The sequence below is a fragment of the Danio rerio genome, chromosome 5 (genome assembly GCF_049306965.1).
Source record: "Danio rerio strain Tuebingen ecotype United States chromosome 5, GRCz12tu, whole genome shotgun sequence".
Lineage (NCBI taxonomy): Eukaryota > Metazoa > Chordata > Actinopteri > Cypriniformes > Danionidae > Danio > Danio rerio.
Genome location: NC_133180.1, coordinates 20082222 through 20100662, shown reverse-complemented (window position 1 = coordinate 20100662; position 18441 = coordinate 20082222). Strand labels below are relative to the sequence as shown.

At 35.2% G+C, this 18441-nt stretch overlaps 1 protein-coding gene across 20 annotated transcripts in view; it reads right to left on the bottom strand.

The window, feature by feature from the left end:
* The window catches only part of acacb (acetyl-CoA carboxylase beta), a 54239-nt gene that overhangs the window by 10705 nt on the left and 25093 nt on the right, over positions 1 to 18441 (bottom strand). For 5 of the 20 annotated variants that reach the window (XM_073952055.1, XM_073952054.1, XM_021476432.2 and 2 more), the window contains 19 exons: positions 18263 to 18351; positions 15929 to 16053; positions 15643 to 15756; positions 13942 to 14055; positions 13767 to 13856; positions 13567 to 13685; positions 13229 to 13270; positions 11504 to 11527; positions 10942 to 11085; positions 10738 to 10837; positions 10229 to 10336; positions 10098 to 10154; positions 9981 to 10022; positions 8546 to 8761; positions 6983 to 7138; positions 6708 to 6911; positions 4353 to 4508; positions 4145 to 4267; positions 2592 to 2861 (listed from right to left, as the gene is read on the bottom strand). In XM_073952055.1, coding sequence (XP_073808156.1) covers positions 2592 to 2861; positions 4145 to 4267; positions 4353 to 4508; positions 6708 to 6911; positions 6983 to 7138; positions 8546 to 8761; positions 9981 to 10022; positions 10098 to 10154; positions 10229 to 10336; positions 10738 to 10837; positions 10942 to 11085; positions 11504 to 11527; positions 13229 to 13270; positions 13567 to 13685; positions 13767 to 13856; positions 13942 to 14055; positions 15643 to 15756; positions 15929 to 16053; positions 18263 to 18351 — 2293 coding nt within the window. The remainder of the gene's footprint in view (positions 1 to 2591; positions 2862 to 4144; positions 4268 to 4352; positions 4509 to 6707; positions 6912 to 6982; positions 7139 to 8545; positions 8762 to 9980; positions 10023 to 10097; positions 10155 to 10228; positions 10337 to 10737; positions 10838 to 10941; positions 11086 to 11503; positions 11528 to 13228; positions 13271 to 13566; positions 13686 to 13766; positions 13857 to 13941; positions 14056 to 15642; positions 15757 to 15928; positions 16054 to 18262; positions 18352 to 18441) is intronic. The other 15 variants (XM_073952057.1, XM_073952056.1, XM_073952053.1 and 12 more) reach the window with 3 other exon arrangements.

Below are 18441 nucleotides of genomic sequence, written 5' to 3'. Positions count from 1 at the left end.
CAATACTAAATTTGGGCAGTCAGAAAAAATCTCTAATCAACATTTAAGAATGGTCCGAAACTAGACTTATCAAATTTAGCCTTGCTTTATCCAAGGTGTTTATGAGATGTCTTTTAGACAAAATTGTTTGGTGGGTATGCTTACAAACAGGGTACATAAAGATGATTTTTCATCCATTCACATTACAGTTTTAAAATCGCTTTCTGCCAATTTTGATGTCATGTTTTAATGCAGAACAATAATGCAAAGAAATGTATGCATTTTCCTATGTTTTTTTTTTAAGTGGGGTTCAACAAATGAGAAAATAAGGTCTGTGCTAAACATTACTTGACAAATTTTGAATGTTTTGTTCTTTAAAAAAATCCATATTTTCAATATTAGCCATGTCTAATTTATATAGTACAGCAAAACATCAAAGTATTTTTAAGTTATGCTTACCACATACATTTTTATACTTAAAGACATTCTAAACCTCAGGGATCTCTCAGCGAATTATTTATTTAGGTTTTGACTGCACCACACTCTGTAATATAAACATTGTTACATACTTATAATAGAAACATAGGCCTACTAGTTTAAAGATGCAGTATGTACAGTAAGGTTGACACCCGGTGGTGGAATTAGGTATTGCAATTCTGGATCAAAACAAACGCAAGCGCAAGTTGCCAAATTGAGGACAGGAGCGAGTGATTTAAACTGTTCTAAATAAAATTAACGGCACCCGATAGAAGGAATATGTTCCGTATTTAAAGGAGTTTTTGTCCTAACCAACACCTCAAATTGATATAATAGAAACGGCTTCTATTTCTCACTGCTGAACAACAGAAAACTTACAATAATCACCTCAGATACAACTGCTGTGCTTTATTCAGTGTTAAATGCTAACAATGCGAGTTTGAATGCCATTTTAATTGCCATTTATTGCCATACACTGAAAGCAGCAGCAGATAGTTTACCTTAGATCTTGAAAATAAAATAAATTGTTTGAAATTACACTTTTGAACACATGAGTGATTCAGCATCTACATTTGATAATTTTAAAGAGGTTTAATATGTATTAAGTAGATTGTAAACCATACCATTTCATGAGTGAGTGCATATTCTGTTCTTCTGAATGACTTTATGTAACTTTCAGTTGTGTTTCTTCTGGTGCAAACAGCTTTATCACTGCATATCTCGTCATGAAGCGTGTTGTTTGGACATGCGGTTACAATGTAACCTACTCACCTAATGTTTACGCTCGTAATATTTATAATATTTGCTAATTAATAACCTCATGTGGAACTGCTTCGCATTTCAGTCACGGCCACATGCTTTGAGAGCCTTTCTGAATGAATGAAATACGCGGTTTTCTACCAAGGCAACCCGAGGTGCTGAAATATAATTGGCTAAACTGGCACTGGGCGGGTTGAAATCACCAAAACAAAGAAAGGAAAACACATTTTTAAAGTAGAATAACAGATTCAGCATTGTTTTTCCGATAAACAAGTATGTTCACTTAGCATGTTTCTTAAATATCTGCAAACATATTATGGCAGGCGTGATCAACCCTGTTCCTGGCGATCGACCTTCCTGCAGATTTCAGTGCAACCCATATCAAACACACCTGCCTGTAATTATCAAGTGCTGTTCAGGTACTAATTAACTGGTTCAGGTGTGTTTGATCAGGGTTGGAGCTGAACTTTGCAGGAAGGTCGATCTCCAGAAACAGGGTTGAGCACCACTGTATTATGGTGTTTAGAAAAGTCAAAAACTTACATAGAGCACCTTTAAATATTTATAGTTAACACAAACATCACTTGACTAAACATGCATCAGATATATTTGTTTTCCAAGTCACACTACAATGTGAAAAAACAAGGTTTAACACATTGGCTGCATCCGAAAAATGCATACTTCCATACTATATAGTACACCAAAAACTGTATGCGAGCAGAGTAGTATGTCTGAATTCATAGAAACAGTATGCAAGAAGTACCAGGATGACCTACTACTTCCAGCGAGATTCTGAAGTGTGCATCCGATGCACACTAGGCTATCCCATGATGCACCGTGAGAGAATTCATGAATGGAAGTGAAGCGACGCAACTAACGTGGGTAGGTCACGTTATCATGACAAAATGGCGGATGTAGTACGTCTGAGTTCCATTCATACTGCTCACAGTCATACTGTATAGAACGTACTTTTCTAATAGTCGAGTAGTAAATTCAAATGCAGTACCTACTGAGTAGTAGGCGATTCCAGATGCAGAAATAGTAGAGCAGGGGTCACCAACCATGTTTCTGGAGAACAACCTTCCTGCAGATTTGAGTTGCAACCCTGACCAAACAAACTTTTCTGTAATTATCAAGTGCGGCTTCATGTCCTATTAATTGGTTAAGGTTTGTTTGATCAGGGTTGGAGCTGAATTCTGCAGGAAGGAAGCTCTCCAGGAACAGGGTTGTTGAGCATCTTCAAAAGCTTCATTTTCACAAGGCAAAAACACTGCCTCAAGTGTGGACAGAAGAAGCAAAACAGTATTTTTAAGTATTCAAATTGGTCTGGATTAGGTTTGACTTCACATTGCAACTCTTTCTAAGTGTTCAGTCACCTTATATGGGTCTTCAGGGTCGATCCAAGCCACCTGAAACATGTGGCGGATCTCCTCTGCCAGGCCGATTCGAGCTCCGCTGTTGGCTGAGATGTAGATGCGCGGGATGCCCTCCGCTCTGGCCAGCTCAGATGCTCGCATAAAAAGCTGATCCTCCTGAGGCCCAAAAGAGCCAATCATATGGGTAATATCATTACAGATCACAATGATATCTCGGCCCTCTGGGTACTCTGGAGTCTTCATCCTCATCCGGAAAGCTACCATTCCAACCTGGTAAGAAAAAAAACGAATTACTTACCCTGAGATCATTCATTTACTTTCTTTGATTTAAAAGTCCAAAAATGCATATGCAAGCATGACTTCTAGGGTCCGTTCTTCGTACCTCGCTTAAATGATCTAAGATGATTTGGCAGATCCCGGATCTTTTAATCTTGATAACTGATCTCTCGCTCATTTGGTTCTTCAAACAAGTTCGCGAATCAGATTAGAATGTCTGGATGAACTGATCTGAGATCGCTGTGTGTGTTGTGAAGGACAGATCTATCGATCCTCGAAATCATGATCAGCAATGCAACGATTGGCTGACGGCACAGCAGCGTAATGACATCATCTGATTAATATTCAATTATCCATGTGAGCAAAATTACATCAAATTAGCAGTAAACGGCTTGTTTACAAAAGCATTTTCATATCGGTAAAGGCGTCTGCAACTTTTGTGAAGCATCAAATCACCGGCATATTAACTATCAAAACATGTTCATGACTGCATAAATGTATTATTGCTTTAAAAAAGTCACATATTGTGCATTTCTATTATACACAATTTGTACTAAAGTGATCTAAAAAGTTCATATCAATAAGTTTTCTCTTTGCACCACCAGGTGGCAATCTTTGTACTTTCATTTCGAGGGTGCAGATTGCATAGGTTTTATTAATATGTATAACTTAATTTATTTTATTAATGACTATAACTTTATATATATATAGTTAAAAAATATGTACCATTTTCCCAGGTGTATATAACTACTACTGTAAGAAAATATCAGAATTCGGAACATACTTTCTGTATTATCTTTGCTTGAACTGAGCCGATCTAATCCTGTTTATATGAATTGAACCTGCTCCGGATCAGGTTTGACCAAGCAGAACTGTTGCTATGACAACAACTCTCGGATCAGCTTTGAAGAACGAAACGATCCTGGATCGTGTCAAATCGTCAATATCCAAATCCAGCTAACTTAGTAATCCACGTACGAAGAACTGACCCCTACAGTACATCTGACTGATTATTGTCGTTTATCATTTTTTTGTCTAATAATAATGTAGAGTGAAATAAACACTTCGAAATAAAACAGATGGTTTTAATTATCTTTTAAAAATATATGTCTTGAACTTCACCCAAATTAGTTGTCTTGTTATTTGAAGAGTGTTGTTTTTGTTTTACTTGTAACAAAAAATTGATATCTGTGGCCCACTGACAACTGCTACTGTGTAACAAGTTGTACAGTGTAAGAAAGTCTCTGAAGGATTATAGTGAGAATTCATCAATGCACCTCATTGTCTCCTGGTAGTCTGTTCATCTGCACAAGGTTCCCCTGAGAATCCAGGACCAGCTCATTACACATCAACACATCTTTAGGATAACTGTCTCCTGGTCCCCAAAGCTTAAACAAAGCCTGAATAAAGGACAAAGTGTAATGAGAAACACGTCTTATAAAAAGACCATCAAAATCCTGTTTGATCTTAACCGAATCAGCTCACCTGTCTAAACATCTCAGGGAAGTCATAGACATATGTGGTGCCGAGGCTCTGAGCCTGGAAGCGCTTGGCCTGGAGTAAATCCTTTGTGACGTATGGTGTGTTTATGAGCATGCCGTTCAGCGGGCCTTGTTTGTCTCCATACGACTGGAACATTATCTGCAGGACAGGAATGGATAAAAGTGCACAATGAAGCAGAGAGGCTCCTAAATGTATCTATATTGTAACAATAACAGTAATAAGATGCCAGCTAAGGCATCAACTGTTTTCCGATGTGAACCATTTTAACTTTGTGCTGCAGTGGCATTTAAATAAGGTGTTTTAAGATGACAGTAAAAAATAAAAAATAAAAAAAAGCAGCCATTTTTATTTTACTAACTTACAGCTCACCAGAAAAAAAAAAAAAAAAAAAAACTCAACACCACCATCTTCTATAGTGAACTGTAAAGAAATTGACTTTAACATTAAAGCAAAAGTATATTAAAATATTGTCAATACAAACAGAGAAAATTGGAAAGAATTGCTTTTTTAAAATATATGTAACCCGTCTTACATATCAAACCCTATCTGCATCTGTCTTTTTTTTTTCTTGCTTTTGAATGATACAAGCTCGTCCAAGAATGTATTAGGAAAAAAAATTATCTGATATCTGACATTTAACAGTAATGGCTAACTTAGGTGTCATTTGTTAATTTATTATATATATTTTTTGTTATTGTTTTGTTTGTTGTTTATTTTTGTTGTTGTTGTTGTTGTTTACTTTCTTTATTTTCCTGTGAATATGAGTCGGAGAGTAAGGAATGCGTTTAATTCCCACCTTTTTTTCTCTTCAGAATTGAGGAATTAATGTATTGTGGTTTTTCTTTTCCTCACTTGTAATGACTCTCTGATGGAAAATTGCAAAAAAAAAAAAAATAATAATAATAATAATAAAAAAATTAAACTAAAATATTGGCAATATATTTAAATACTGCTGTCTATGTATCAACATAATATAGCCATGGAAAATATGGCGATACTATGATATATTGATATTTTCCCCCACCCCTAGTTATCACTATTCAATTTTTAAAAGACTTTTTTTTTTAATGTGCTTGCTAGACTTAGTCAGACTTAAACAAACAAAATTCTATTACTCCATCTGCATTGTATTTTTTGAACATACACATAATGCATAATAAAAAGTCAAGATGTTTGTAATGTTACAGAATATTAATTAAAAAGATCAAAAAAAAGTTTGATTTTTTTAAGCAAGTCTTATGCTCACCAAAAATTCAACAAAAGCTGTGTAATATACTACAATTTAAATTTAAAATATGAAAAATTAAAACTACTTCGACATACAGCGGAGGAAAGAAGTATTCAACACGTCATTGTTTTTCTCAGAAAACATATTTCTATATGTGCTGTTGACTTGAAATTTTCACCAGACGTTGGTAACAACCAAAGAAATCCATTTATGCAAAGAAAACAATATTAATTAGTTTACAAATTAAGTCATGTGTAAAAAAAAATTAAATGACACAGGAGAAAAGTATTGAACACATGAAGAAAGGGAGGTGTTGTAAGGCAGTGAATGCCCAGACAGCAGCTGAAATTTCTCAGAAGTTATTCAGCAACCCTCTGCCCTTGCATTGTAAATTAACATTAGCTGCTTTAGTCCAACATCTACATTAGCAGGATGATGGAGATGAAACTAGAGTGGACATTTTATTAAGATAATGATCCAAAACACAGCCAAGGAGACTTTCAAATGCTTTCAGAGAAAGAAAATCAAGCTGTAGAATGGCCCAGCCAATCACCTAACTTGAATCCAAAAGAAAATACAAAATGAAGATCAGATTTAATACGAGACCCACAGAACCATCAAGATTTTTACTGTCTGTTGAAGTCTGTGAAAAAAATCACACCTGAGCAATGCATGCGACTTCATTCTCCATATGGGAGGTGTCTTTAAGATACATTTCAGTAGTTCAGTACTTTCGTCATGTGTCATTTCATGATTAATATGAATTAATAATATGATCTTTTTTTTTTTTTATACATTTTTGGGTTTGCATTTGTTTGGGTTTTTACTAAAATCTGGTTAAATTTCATGTCAACAGCTCCTTTAGAATGTTTTTCCAGGAAAAAAAACATGGCGTGTTGAAAATTTCCCCCTCTGTAAGTATGTAATATTCAATATATTTCTAGAATGACAAAGCGGAGGTTTTCAAAAAGAAAAAAAACTAAGATTTTTGTCATTATCAGTGCTGAAAACTGTTGTGCTGCTAAATACAAAATCCCTTAACTGTTTTGAAAATGCAATTATTATCTGGTACTTAATTAATGAATGATAGTAAATGTAGGTTGTTGTACCTGTCCACTGGATGGGTCATTGACCTCTTTATACAAGCTGATGTCCAGATAGTATCCAGACTCATTGGTGAGAAAGAGGCGTATGGGAATAACATCTCCAGTGGTGGTGAGGCGGATGTTGATTTTCAGCTCAGCCTGGAGAACTCGCAGCTTCCACAGTCGACTACCGTATCGCATCACCATGGAGCGGACAGACTCCTCTATCTGTAGTAGAAAAAAACCTCTGACCGCTACAGCTCATGAGCAATTGCAGTTGTTTTGTTATTAAATCTAACCTTGTATGGGTCCATAATAACAGTGGGTACAAAATTGAGGAAGATGTGATTGCAGTCAGTCCGAGTGGGTGTGTTACTAAAGGCCACCTCCAGCTCATCCATCGCCTCCAGCAACAGCCTCTCACCCTCATTCTGCAAATACTCAAAGGAGGCCTCCTACAGTCCAAACAAAAGTAATAAAAAAAATTATATTTTCCCATTTTGTTATTTTTTAAAACCGCATACAACAGAACATATTTTAAACAATGAAACCATTTTTTTCTCTCTTTATTCTTTTATTATAGGAATACTATAGGAATAATGTTTGCATATTATTTCTATAACTATAATGATTTTTTTTAGTTTTTTCTTTGTGATTATATAAATTATAAATATATAAACATTTTCTTAAGGTTTAAAGATTTTGTTGAATGTGAAGAAAAGGAATCATCAACAATAAAATAAAATAAATTATTTTTAGTGAATGAAGTTAATCAAAATGTGGCGGCTAACAATTATAAGAGTGTTGTGTTAATTGTTTTTATCCTTAAAGTAATTTTGTTATTTACTTATTTGTAGACTTATATTTCTTTTTTTTATTTTATTTCTACAATTAAAAAAAAAACGATGATTCCTATGTTTGAAAAACGATTATTTTATTATAGCAATACTTGTTTGTTTGCATATTACTTCTGTAACTTATATGATTTGTTTAGCTTTTTTCTTGGAATCGTGATTTGGAATAATTTATATACAACATCCCAACATTTTTTTAAGGTTTAAAGATATTGTTGACTGTGAAGAAAAGGAATCTCAACAATAAAATAAAATAATAAAACAAAACTAAATAACAAAACAAAATAAAACTAACCAAAACAAAAAACAAAACAAAATAAAACTAACCAAAACAAAAAACAAAACAAGGATGAACAATATTTAGTATCGATTTACAATCCAGATTATCTTAAAACAAAATGTACATGGTATAGGTAAACAATAGGTTAAGTCCAAATGGTCAACAAGAAATATCTATGCGACTTTAAAAATTTCAGTGAATGTATTGTTTTGATTGTTCTTATGATGTGTTTGAATCCTTAAAGTAATTTTGGTATTTACTTATTTCTTGATTTTATTTTATTTTATTTTGTTATTTTATTTCTACAATTTCAAAACAATGATGATTCCTATGTTTGGTTGTTTTGTGTACCCAATGTGGAAAACCCTACATACTAAAAATCTGTATGAAAATGTGTAAACTACAATAATTACTAAATAAAAAAATAAAGAAAATGTAACTGCTCCATTTAAATAATATACAACATCTCATTAAGCCATTTTTTAAAAACAAGTGCATTATGAGGATTTCCAATTAAGTAATATTACCCGGAATGGGTATTAATATTTAGAAAAAGCATGTTGTGTAAGCATGGCACTAGTAAAGTTGTGTAGTACCACGCATACACCACACACTTATATCAGCTCTGTCTGATAAACACATTAATGATAAGTAGTACACAAATAAATCCATGGTCGCCTTAGATAAATTTCTGCCCCCCAAAAAATAGGCAATTTAAAAGGACTCACCTTGGTGATGAGGTCAGAGTGGCGAATGATGGCTCTGATAAAGAAGCGATAATCAGTGACCTCTGCGCCCTCTTCCACACGAGCAGCACCCAAGTACAGCTGCATGCGGTGGTGAGCACAGGGAACAGCCTTAAGGTCAAAGTTACGCATGCGGTTCAGCTCCAGCTGGAAGGCCAGAGCAGGCTCCAGGTTACGGTAGATTCTGTCTTCATGGAACTAGAGAAAAAGTGTAAAAGAGGGTTGTTCAGCTGCTACTTTATATTGTACATTTGTGACCCAGGACCACAAAAACAGCCCTAAGTGTGATTTAGTTGAAATTGAGATTTATCCATAATAAATACATTTCCATTAATGTATGGCAGGGATGTCCAAAGGGCCGGTGTCCTGCATAGTTTAACTCCAACTTCCTTTAACACACCTCCTTGGAAGTTTCTGGTGTACCCAGAAAGAGCTTTAACAGCTGGTTTAATTTTGTTAAATTGGGCATGGAACTAAAATATGCAGGACACCGGCCCTGCATTACTGAGTTTAGACACCCCTGATGTACAGTTGAAGTCAGAATTATTAGCCCCCTCCGATTTTTTTTCTTCTTTTTTAAATATTATCCAAATGATGTTTAACAGAGCAAGGAAATTTTTACAGTATGTCTGATAATATTTTTTCTTCTGGAGAAAGTCTTATTTGTTTTATTTCGGCTAGAATAAAAGCAGTTTTGAATTTTTTATGAACCCTTTTAGGGACAAAATTATTAGCCCCTTTAAGCTATATTTTTTCTCGATAATCTACAGAACAAACCACTGTTATACAATAACTTGCCTAATTCCCCTAACCTGCCTAGTTAACTTAATTAACCTAGTTTAACCTTTAAACTAGGTTAATTAAGTGTCACTTTATGTCACTTTAAGCTGTATTGAACTGTCTTGAAAAAATATCTAGTAAAATATTATTTACTGAAATCATGGCAAAAATAAAATAAATCAGTTATTAGAAATGAGTTATTAAAATTATTATGTTTAGAAATGTGTTGAAAAAATCTTCTCTCCGTTAAACAGAAATTGGGGAAAAAAAATAAACAAGCGGTCTAATAATTTAGGGGGGCTAATAATTCTGACTTCAACTGTATGTTTTGTCAATATAGGACAATATTTGGCAGAGATATACAACTATATGAAGATCTAGAATCTGAGAGTTCAAAAACATCTAAATATTTAGAATATTGTCTTTAAAGTTGTCCAAATAAAGTTCTTAGTGATGCACATTAATAACAAAAAAATAGTTTTGATATATTTACGGTAGAAAATTATTCCAATGTTTGTTTTTGCATCCAGTAAAAGAAAAATCAATGATTTTGACCCATATTTTGTGCAACATAAGACTGTTGTTGTGGTCAATGGTCACATTTTTAAACAATCAACTCGAAAGATTTATCACTTACTTCATCTCTGGCCCTAAACGTGAAGTATTTTGGGAACTCCCGCTACAAAGAAGTAAGGAGTTTTTCATTTTTAAATCAGGATAATTTATTTAGGAAGCATATTAGACAAACATTTACCTTTTGTGCAACTAAAAATGTCACCCTTCTGATTCCGTAATCATAGAGTAGCGATTTCTGAAATTAAACGCAGAGTCAAGTCACTCAGAAGGACACAAAGCTGAATTGCCAACAATCTGTAAAACACTTACTTTGGAGTGAGCAAAGGCAGTGAAAGCTGTGACCAAAGCATCATCATCTTCTGTGTCTGCTTGTTTAATTGACACATTTATGATGTGAATGGGGTTTTCCTTCATGTTCTGAAATAGATAAAGAACACTTTTAAAAAATAGAGTACTGAAATAGATGGAGAACTAATCGCCTCACAGCGGGAAGATCGCTGGTTCGGCTGGGTCAGTTGGCGTTTCTGTGTGGAGTTTGCATGTTCTCCCCGTTTTCACGTGGGGTTCCTCTGGGTGTTTCAGTTCCCCCCACAGTCCGATGACATGTGCTATAGGTGAATTGAATAAACTAAAATGGCCATAGTGTATGTGTGTGAATGTGTATGGATGTTTCCCAGTACTGGGTTGCAGCTAGAGGGGCATCCAATGTGTGAAGCATATGCTGGAAAGTTGACGGTTCATTCCGCTGTGGCGACCCCTGATGAATAAAGGGACTAGGATGAAGAAAAATGAATGAATGAATGAAATTGCAATCTTACTTTACAGCTCTCCCCATCACAGAAGGTGGAACAGCCATCAAAAAACAGAGAACTTTCACACAGCGGATCCACAAAGCGACAGATCACTTCATCAAAGCACCTGCAATAAAATTAAACCCCAGATCAGACCAAACCGTACATTTTGTTAACCATTTGATCTCGCAAAATAGTGTGACCTTTATAAAACTAAAACCGCGAAGGCACCTTTTGAAGTGGTCAAAGCTATGGAAGGCAACCATGGCTCCCATCCTCTGGCAGGGGGGTGAAAGCGCCCCCTCTAGAAAGAGCTCACTGCCTTGACGGCGCATTGCCGGAAACTCTCCCGAATCGTTGACAGGAAGGGTCAGTCTGAGAAAAAGAGATCACTGTGTGTGTTTAAACGAGCGCACAAAACAGCAAAAGCTTGACAGAACCAATTACAGACAGAAATGCTAAACTAAATGGCACTGATTGTGCAAGTTTAGATGCAAAATATGCAGTAATAATTTCTATATAGACTCATCTAGACTGAATTTGGACTATGGGGCTCATTTAAATTAAATTAATGGGTTGATCAAATTAAAATGAGCACTTTCTGATTGGAAGCAAATTTAAGAGCAATTTAGAGTTCACAAATGATGTGAGCCGTTAAATCTAGACAATACAATTACAAATTACTTTCCCCTTTAGGCATGTATCGTTTGCACCCAGCATGCATTGCTGCAGACAGACTATGCGGTACTGTACACACAAGGCTGGCTGGTTGCAGGAAGGAGCTGTACTCTACCTGTTCAAAGTAGGACTGCTCCCTCTGAAATGAGAGCAGGTGAGTGTTAGCATTTGATGGTCATCCTATAGCTTGGGATCCATTTCTTATTATGATCTGTTAAAACAGTCTTAATAGAAATCCTTGAAATAGATCCAGTTTCCATTATTTATCATTAGGATAAGCAAAAACTCATTAGCAAATCAAAGTCACGGTAAGGGAATCATTTTATGACAAAACACCAAGAGTAAAACGACAATTTTAGTGTGCTATTTGTATACAGGAAAACCCAGTTAACGTGATTTAGTGTGATTGACCAATCTGCATTGAGTTAAAGAAACATACCAGGTTTTTTAAAGAACTTAAGAACTCCATACCTCTTCCATGCATCCATACCACATTATATTTTTATTATTAACGATTATTTTGATAAAAGATGGAAACTTGTCTTTAATTAATTTATGATGTGTGTAAGACATTATACAGGGACAATTTTGAGTCCATATCAACAGAAATATGTATATACCCAACAGGCACAGGATGTCAACATGTTGTCAGATTGACATTGTACCCCAACATCATGGGGACATTGCACTTTGTTTGGAAATTAAAATTGGGTTGATGTCAGAACCCAACAGGCCGAAGTTGGTTTAAGATGTTGGCTAAAATCAACCAAATACAGTATGAATGTCATTTGACGTTCTTTTTGGATGTCATAATAACGTTGTCAGTAGTTGCTGCCTAGACACTGATGTTGGTCACCTGATGTCACGATCTAAATGTAACCTAATATTAACGTCTTATGATGTTGTGTGCCTGCTGGGTAGTCAATAATTCAGCATCTGTTTTGATTTCAGGTCAACATATACCCAGCCAATTTATTAGGCACATCTGTACTTCTGCTGGATAGCAAATTCAATAAGCCAGTCAACACCTGGTCAATGATGGATCAATAGAATCCAATGGATCAATAGAAACCAATAGAATCATGTCAAAAATTAATTTAAGTGATATACAGTAGCTGTTTAACTGATATTATAACTGAGATTTTAATACATAACCATCTCTTGAGACAATGGTCAGAAAAAAATAAATATCCATTGAGTGGTAGCTGGGTGGGTGAAAAGCCTTTTCAGAGGAGAATGGCCACACTGTAAAACACTTGACTTTAAAAAAAAGTGAGTAAATACATTGTTTTTAAAGTGATTAGATGTGTTGTTTTAAAGTGATAAGTTGATTTTACTTAAAGTGAGTAAACCCATTGCGTTAAAATTATCAAGTAAATAAATTAGTTGCTTAAGTACAAAACGGCTTAATGTTATAGATGTTACATAGCTAAATCTATGCCACAAAGAATTAAGGGAGTTCTGAAGGCAAAAAGGGATTAAACCTGGTCTTAGCAGATGTACCTAATAAAGTGGCCGATTAGTTTATTTAATTTAAGTGTAGTTAAAAATGTAACTACGATACAGTGCAAAATATCTGCAATTTAATAACATGTTTACCATTTTCTTTAATATTCAAAGCAAGTTGATCAACCATTTAAATCACCCCCAGAATGATGGTATGAAATCATTTACCCCAATGCTGTGCTCAATCCCATATCCCATAGCTTAGTAAAAGAAACCCAAACCAGGCTTCAGCCCAAAGGTAGGAAGTTAGGAATGTGAGACATGATTTGTTTTTGTGCACTCTGTTATAATGTACTACATTAGAGAGATGCTAATGAATAGAAAAGCGCATTACGTGGATTTGGGCATGTGCTGGCTCACTGTGGCGTTAGGCTCTCTTTCAGAGGGAAGATAAAACATTGTCAAAATAAGAGAACACATGGTATAGAAACATCCAGTTGTAGGTGTACAGCAGTTTTGTATTATTCTATTGCCTAATCTGTGTAGTCTGTTCAGAACCACAGCAATGAACTTCAATGCTTTCACACGTTTCGATTCACATAAAAAAATGGTTGGCCACAAGACTCCCACCATTGTGTTTATATTTTGTAGTCATGGGAGTAAATGGGACATTTTAGCTCTGGATCAACTCCTATTGAGAATATAAAGATCCACGTGTGGCTTCTGCTGTACCTGTTTGGGTGGGATGATGGTAACATGAACTGGAAATCCACCGCACATGTCCCATCCTGCAGCTGATGGTGCTGAAGACTGTTTAGCTCGTAAGCTATATAAGCCCTCCGTACATAAACCTAAAGAATTGCCGGAAAGTTAAAAAAAGTTGACAATAACTTGACTAAGCATTTGGATAGATGAGATCAGACTTCACTGACCTCTAATGCAGCCATGCAAACCACACGGTTGTTGTGGTAGAAAAAACTGGGCAAGACGTCAAAGATGGAGGTCTCAGATAGGATTAGTTTCTGCAAATACAGGATTTCTTACTGTCAGACCATCAAATTAGAATAATGTGTTAAAATGTGAAGAAAATACATGCTGCTGAACCACCTTGAGGTTTTCAGGACAAAACTGATGCCCATACATATCAATAGCTGATAAAAAGATGGATTCCACCTGGTTGTGCCTGAGTTCATATGAGGGCAAATGAGAGGCGATCAACACCTGTAGAGAGATAAAGTCATTGAGGCTGCTCACTATATCGATACTCAAAAAAAAAAAAAAAAAAAAAAAAAAACAGCTTTATCTGATGATGATACCTAACATGTTTGTGGATCGAATACTTTGAGGATAACACATACACTTATTATATAAATACACTTCATTGAACATGTAAACATAGACATTACCTATATACTATATAACAGCAGGTTAACTATGTTTATATACACTCACCAGCTACTTTATTATAGGTACACCTTACTAGTACCAGTACCAAGTAATCCTTCATGGCATAGATTCAACAAGGTACTGGAAATATTCCTCAGAGATTTTGGTTTATATTGACATGATAGCATCACACAGTAGCTGCAGATGAACCTCTGCGAATTGTAACCTCAGTTTCCTGCTCTTAACTGACAGGAGTGGCACCCGGTGTGCTCTTCCGCTGCTGTAGCCCATTTGTTTCAAAGTTTGACATGTTGCACTTTCAGAGATGCTCTTCTGCATACCTCAGTTGTAATAAGTGGTTATTTGAGTTACCGCTGCCTTTCTATCAGCTCAAACCAGTATGGCCATTCTCCTCTGACCTCTGGCATCAACAAGGCATTTGCGCCCACGGAACTGCCACTCACTAGATATTTTCACTTTTTTAGACCGTTCTCTGTAAACCCTAGAGATGGTTGTGCGTAAAATCCGAGTAGATCAGCAGTTTCAGAAATACTTAGACCAGTCCGTCTGGCACCAATAACTATGCCACGTTCATTCATTCATTCATTTTCCTTTCGGCTTAGTCCCTTTATTAATCTGGGTTCGCCACAGCGGAATGAACCGCCAACTTATCCAGCTTATGTTTTACACAGCGGATGCCTTTCCTGCTAAAACCTATAACTGGGAAACATCCATACATACCCATTTACACACATACACTACGGACAATTTAGCTAAAAGAATTCACCTGTACCACATGTCTTTGACTTGTGGGGGAAACCAGAGCACCCGGAGGAAACCCATGCAAACTCCACACAGAAACGCCAACTGACTCAGCCACAGCTCGAACCAGCAACCTTCTTGCTGTGAGGCAAACGTGCTACCCACTGCACCACCGTGCAGCCTCATGCCATGTTTAAAGTCACTTCAATCAAGTTGGACAGTTGTACCATATAAAGTGGCCGGTGAGTGTACAGTATCTTTAACTGTTAAAAGCTATTAACCTAGTTAAAGTTATAAGTTACTAATAAAATTATGATGAGTAATAACCTTAATTTTTTTTTTATTTGATTGATTTGATGTAATATTGTGCCCCTTTTATAAAGCAGTTTCGAAACAATAATTATTTTGAAAAGACAAATAAATTTGAATGAATAGAATTAAAACCATGAATTTTTCAGGATTCTTTGTTCTTTGTAACATCATAAATGTTTTGGCTGTCACTTTTGATCAGTTTAATACATCCATTCTGAATGTAACATACATGCTGCTAAAATAATGTTACTAATTGTAAAATGATATTTTGAGCAAAGCCAGCAAAACTGCATGAAATAAAGGCATTACTGTTTTCAGTGACTGTCACAAATTCAGTCCACACCATACCTGTCTGGCCCTAAGTGCCACTTTAGAGTTTTCCATTTTACTGAGTTGTGTAAGCTCATCCAGAATGACCATGAGCTCATCAGCAAGCATTGGGTCCCGGCCACACAGCTGGTCCTGAAAAAAAAAAAAAGAGATCCTTTTTAAATCAAATAATAACAAGATATGTCCATCAATCCTTATTAACTAATTGAGTTACATTAACCCTCAGATGAAGCAATCATAATTTCAATTTCCATCCCTTTGTATAATACATACGCACTGTTCATGTGTTTAGAAAGCATCTTACTATGAGCATGGTGACGAGGATGTTCTTCTTGGACACCTGAGCATGAGAAAAGATGCACTCCAGCACTGGGGTCATGTCCGGCTTATACTGCTCTCTGAGATTGATCACACACTTGTCATAGTGAGCTGTCAGAGAAAATGAGAGTATTTTAATTGCTTTTATGAGAGTATTTATAGTCTTCAAACTGCATTTGAACTTTTTGCAGATGTATTCTTCGCAATCTCTGATGGACTGCAACAAGGTAAATCAAAATGATTGAATCAAAGAAATATATGAGCATGAGAGAAAGATTTGTTTAATATGGAAAAGACACAACTGAAGCTGACACAATAAAAATATTTTTAAATAGTTTTATCCGTTTATAGAAACATTTTATATTTTTAATTAATGTGACCTTGGTCCACAAAACCAAAATGTCTTAGATTGCATGCATATATTTGCACCAATAGCTGGGTCAAAATGATAATTTTTTCTTTTATGCCCAAAATCCTTAGATTATTAAATACAGATCATGTTCCATTTAGCAAATGTCCTACTATAAATATCTAAAAAGTAAATTTCTGATTAGTAATGTGCATTGTTAAGCACTTTTAAAGGTGATGTTTCTCAATATTTAGATTTTTCTGAACCCTCAGATTGCAGATTTCAAATTGTAAGAGGCAATAATATCATAAGCATTTGTTTATGTGACAAAACATGTCTTTTTGACTCAAGAAGGTCCATACTGACTACAAAGGCAAATACTGATAAGATCAGGGCCTGATATCTGAACTTTGGGGGTTTTAAGATGTGGTCACATGTTGATTGGTCAGTTTGAATGTCTCAGCATTTGGGCTTTAGGCACATGGTTAAGAAAGATACAAAATAGGAGGTAAACCTCTCTTTTCCTGGCCTGTCTTTTCTTGGTCTGTTTCTCTCATGCACTGCTCCTCTCCTCCTCTGGAGTCTATCTTCTCTGACTCTACTGCAATCAGGCTAACTTCTGGGCCTGCTCTCTTTGTCTCTCTCTCCTGCTGTGTATCTCCTTCTACTTCAGGTAACTTTAATTTTACATTTAAGCACGGTACAATTTATGTCATATGTTTTATCATTTCATATTTTATCATTTTAAACAGTTATTTTGTACTTAATTCAGTTTTAACCACAGAGAATTATTGTCATTAAATCATCTCATTTTCAAGTATTTGTTTACTTTTGATTTAACATCAACACTTAATTGTTCCATATTGCAATACAATACAATCACATAATATCAACGCTCTCCCACATTTATAGCTATTAATACTGCCCTTATTTCCGTTTTTTGGTATGAGATTGCAGAAGAATGGTTTGACTAGAAATTAATTTTTTTTACCATCATACTGATAACTTTTTAGTCGCTCGGCAGAACTACAGTTCGAACCGTTGTGGTTTAAAACCCATTCTTACAAAATAGTTGCATCTCTGCCAAATATTGTCCTGCCATAACAAACCAATACATCAATGAAAAGATTATTTATCCTGCTTGTAGGTGATGTAAAAATATAAAATTTCCAAATATTGACAAACATGAGTTTTGACTGGATTAGTGATCCACGCAGGGTCAAATATTGCAAAGTCAGAATTATTAGCCCCCTCTGTTTATGTCCCAAGTTTCTGCTTCACAGAGAGAAGATTTTCTAAACACATTTGTAAACATAATAGTTTTAATAACTCATTTCTAATAACTGTTTATTTTTATCTTTGCCATGATGACAGTAAATAATATTTTACTAGTTCTTTTTCAAGGCACTTCTATACAGCTTAAAGTGACATTTAAAGGCCTAACTAGGTTAATTAGGCTAACTAGGCATGTTAGGGTAATTAGGCAAGTTATTGTATATTGATGATTTGTTCTGTAGACAATTGAAAAAAAATAGCTTAAAGGGGCCAATAATGTTGACCTTAAAATAGTTTTTATTTAAAAATTAAAACCTGCTTTTAATCCAGCCGAAATAAAAAAAAAAAGAAAAAAATATTATCAGACATACTGTGAAAATTCCCTTGCTCTGTTAAACATCATTTGGGAAATATTTAAAAAAGAAATAAAAATCAAGGGGAGCTAATAATTCTGAATTCAACTGTACGTATTTTCAAAAAATGTGACAGATTAGACTAAATGGGAGGAGCCAGACGGGTACAACAACAGCATACGCAATTAATTAACAACCTCAGTGCTCACAACATGTTTTTCTTTAAACGTTTATTTAAGGTTAAAGTTATTGTGTTTCCCTATGGGAAAAAAAATGAATGTAGTTTTTAATTCCAGAACCTGACAGTTTTGCTCTATTATAAATGTTACATTGTTACGTTTACCTTGCTGAAATTGCATCTCCACCTGAAGGTAGTGTTTCAAAAGATCCAGAACAACAGATTTCATGTAGCCCCTAATGCCGCTACGGTATCTAGAAATCATTTAAAAAAAACAGGTGAATATTGTCATTTCCTGTGTAACACAGCAATATTTGTTTATCTGAAGATTACAGCGGTAATAG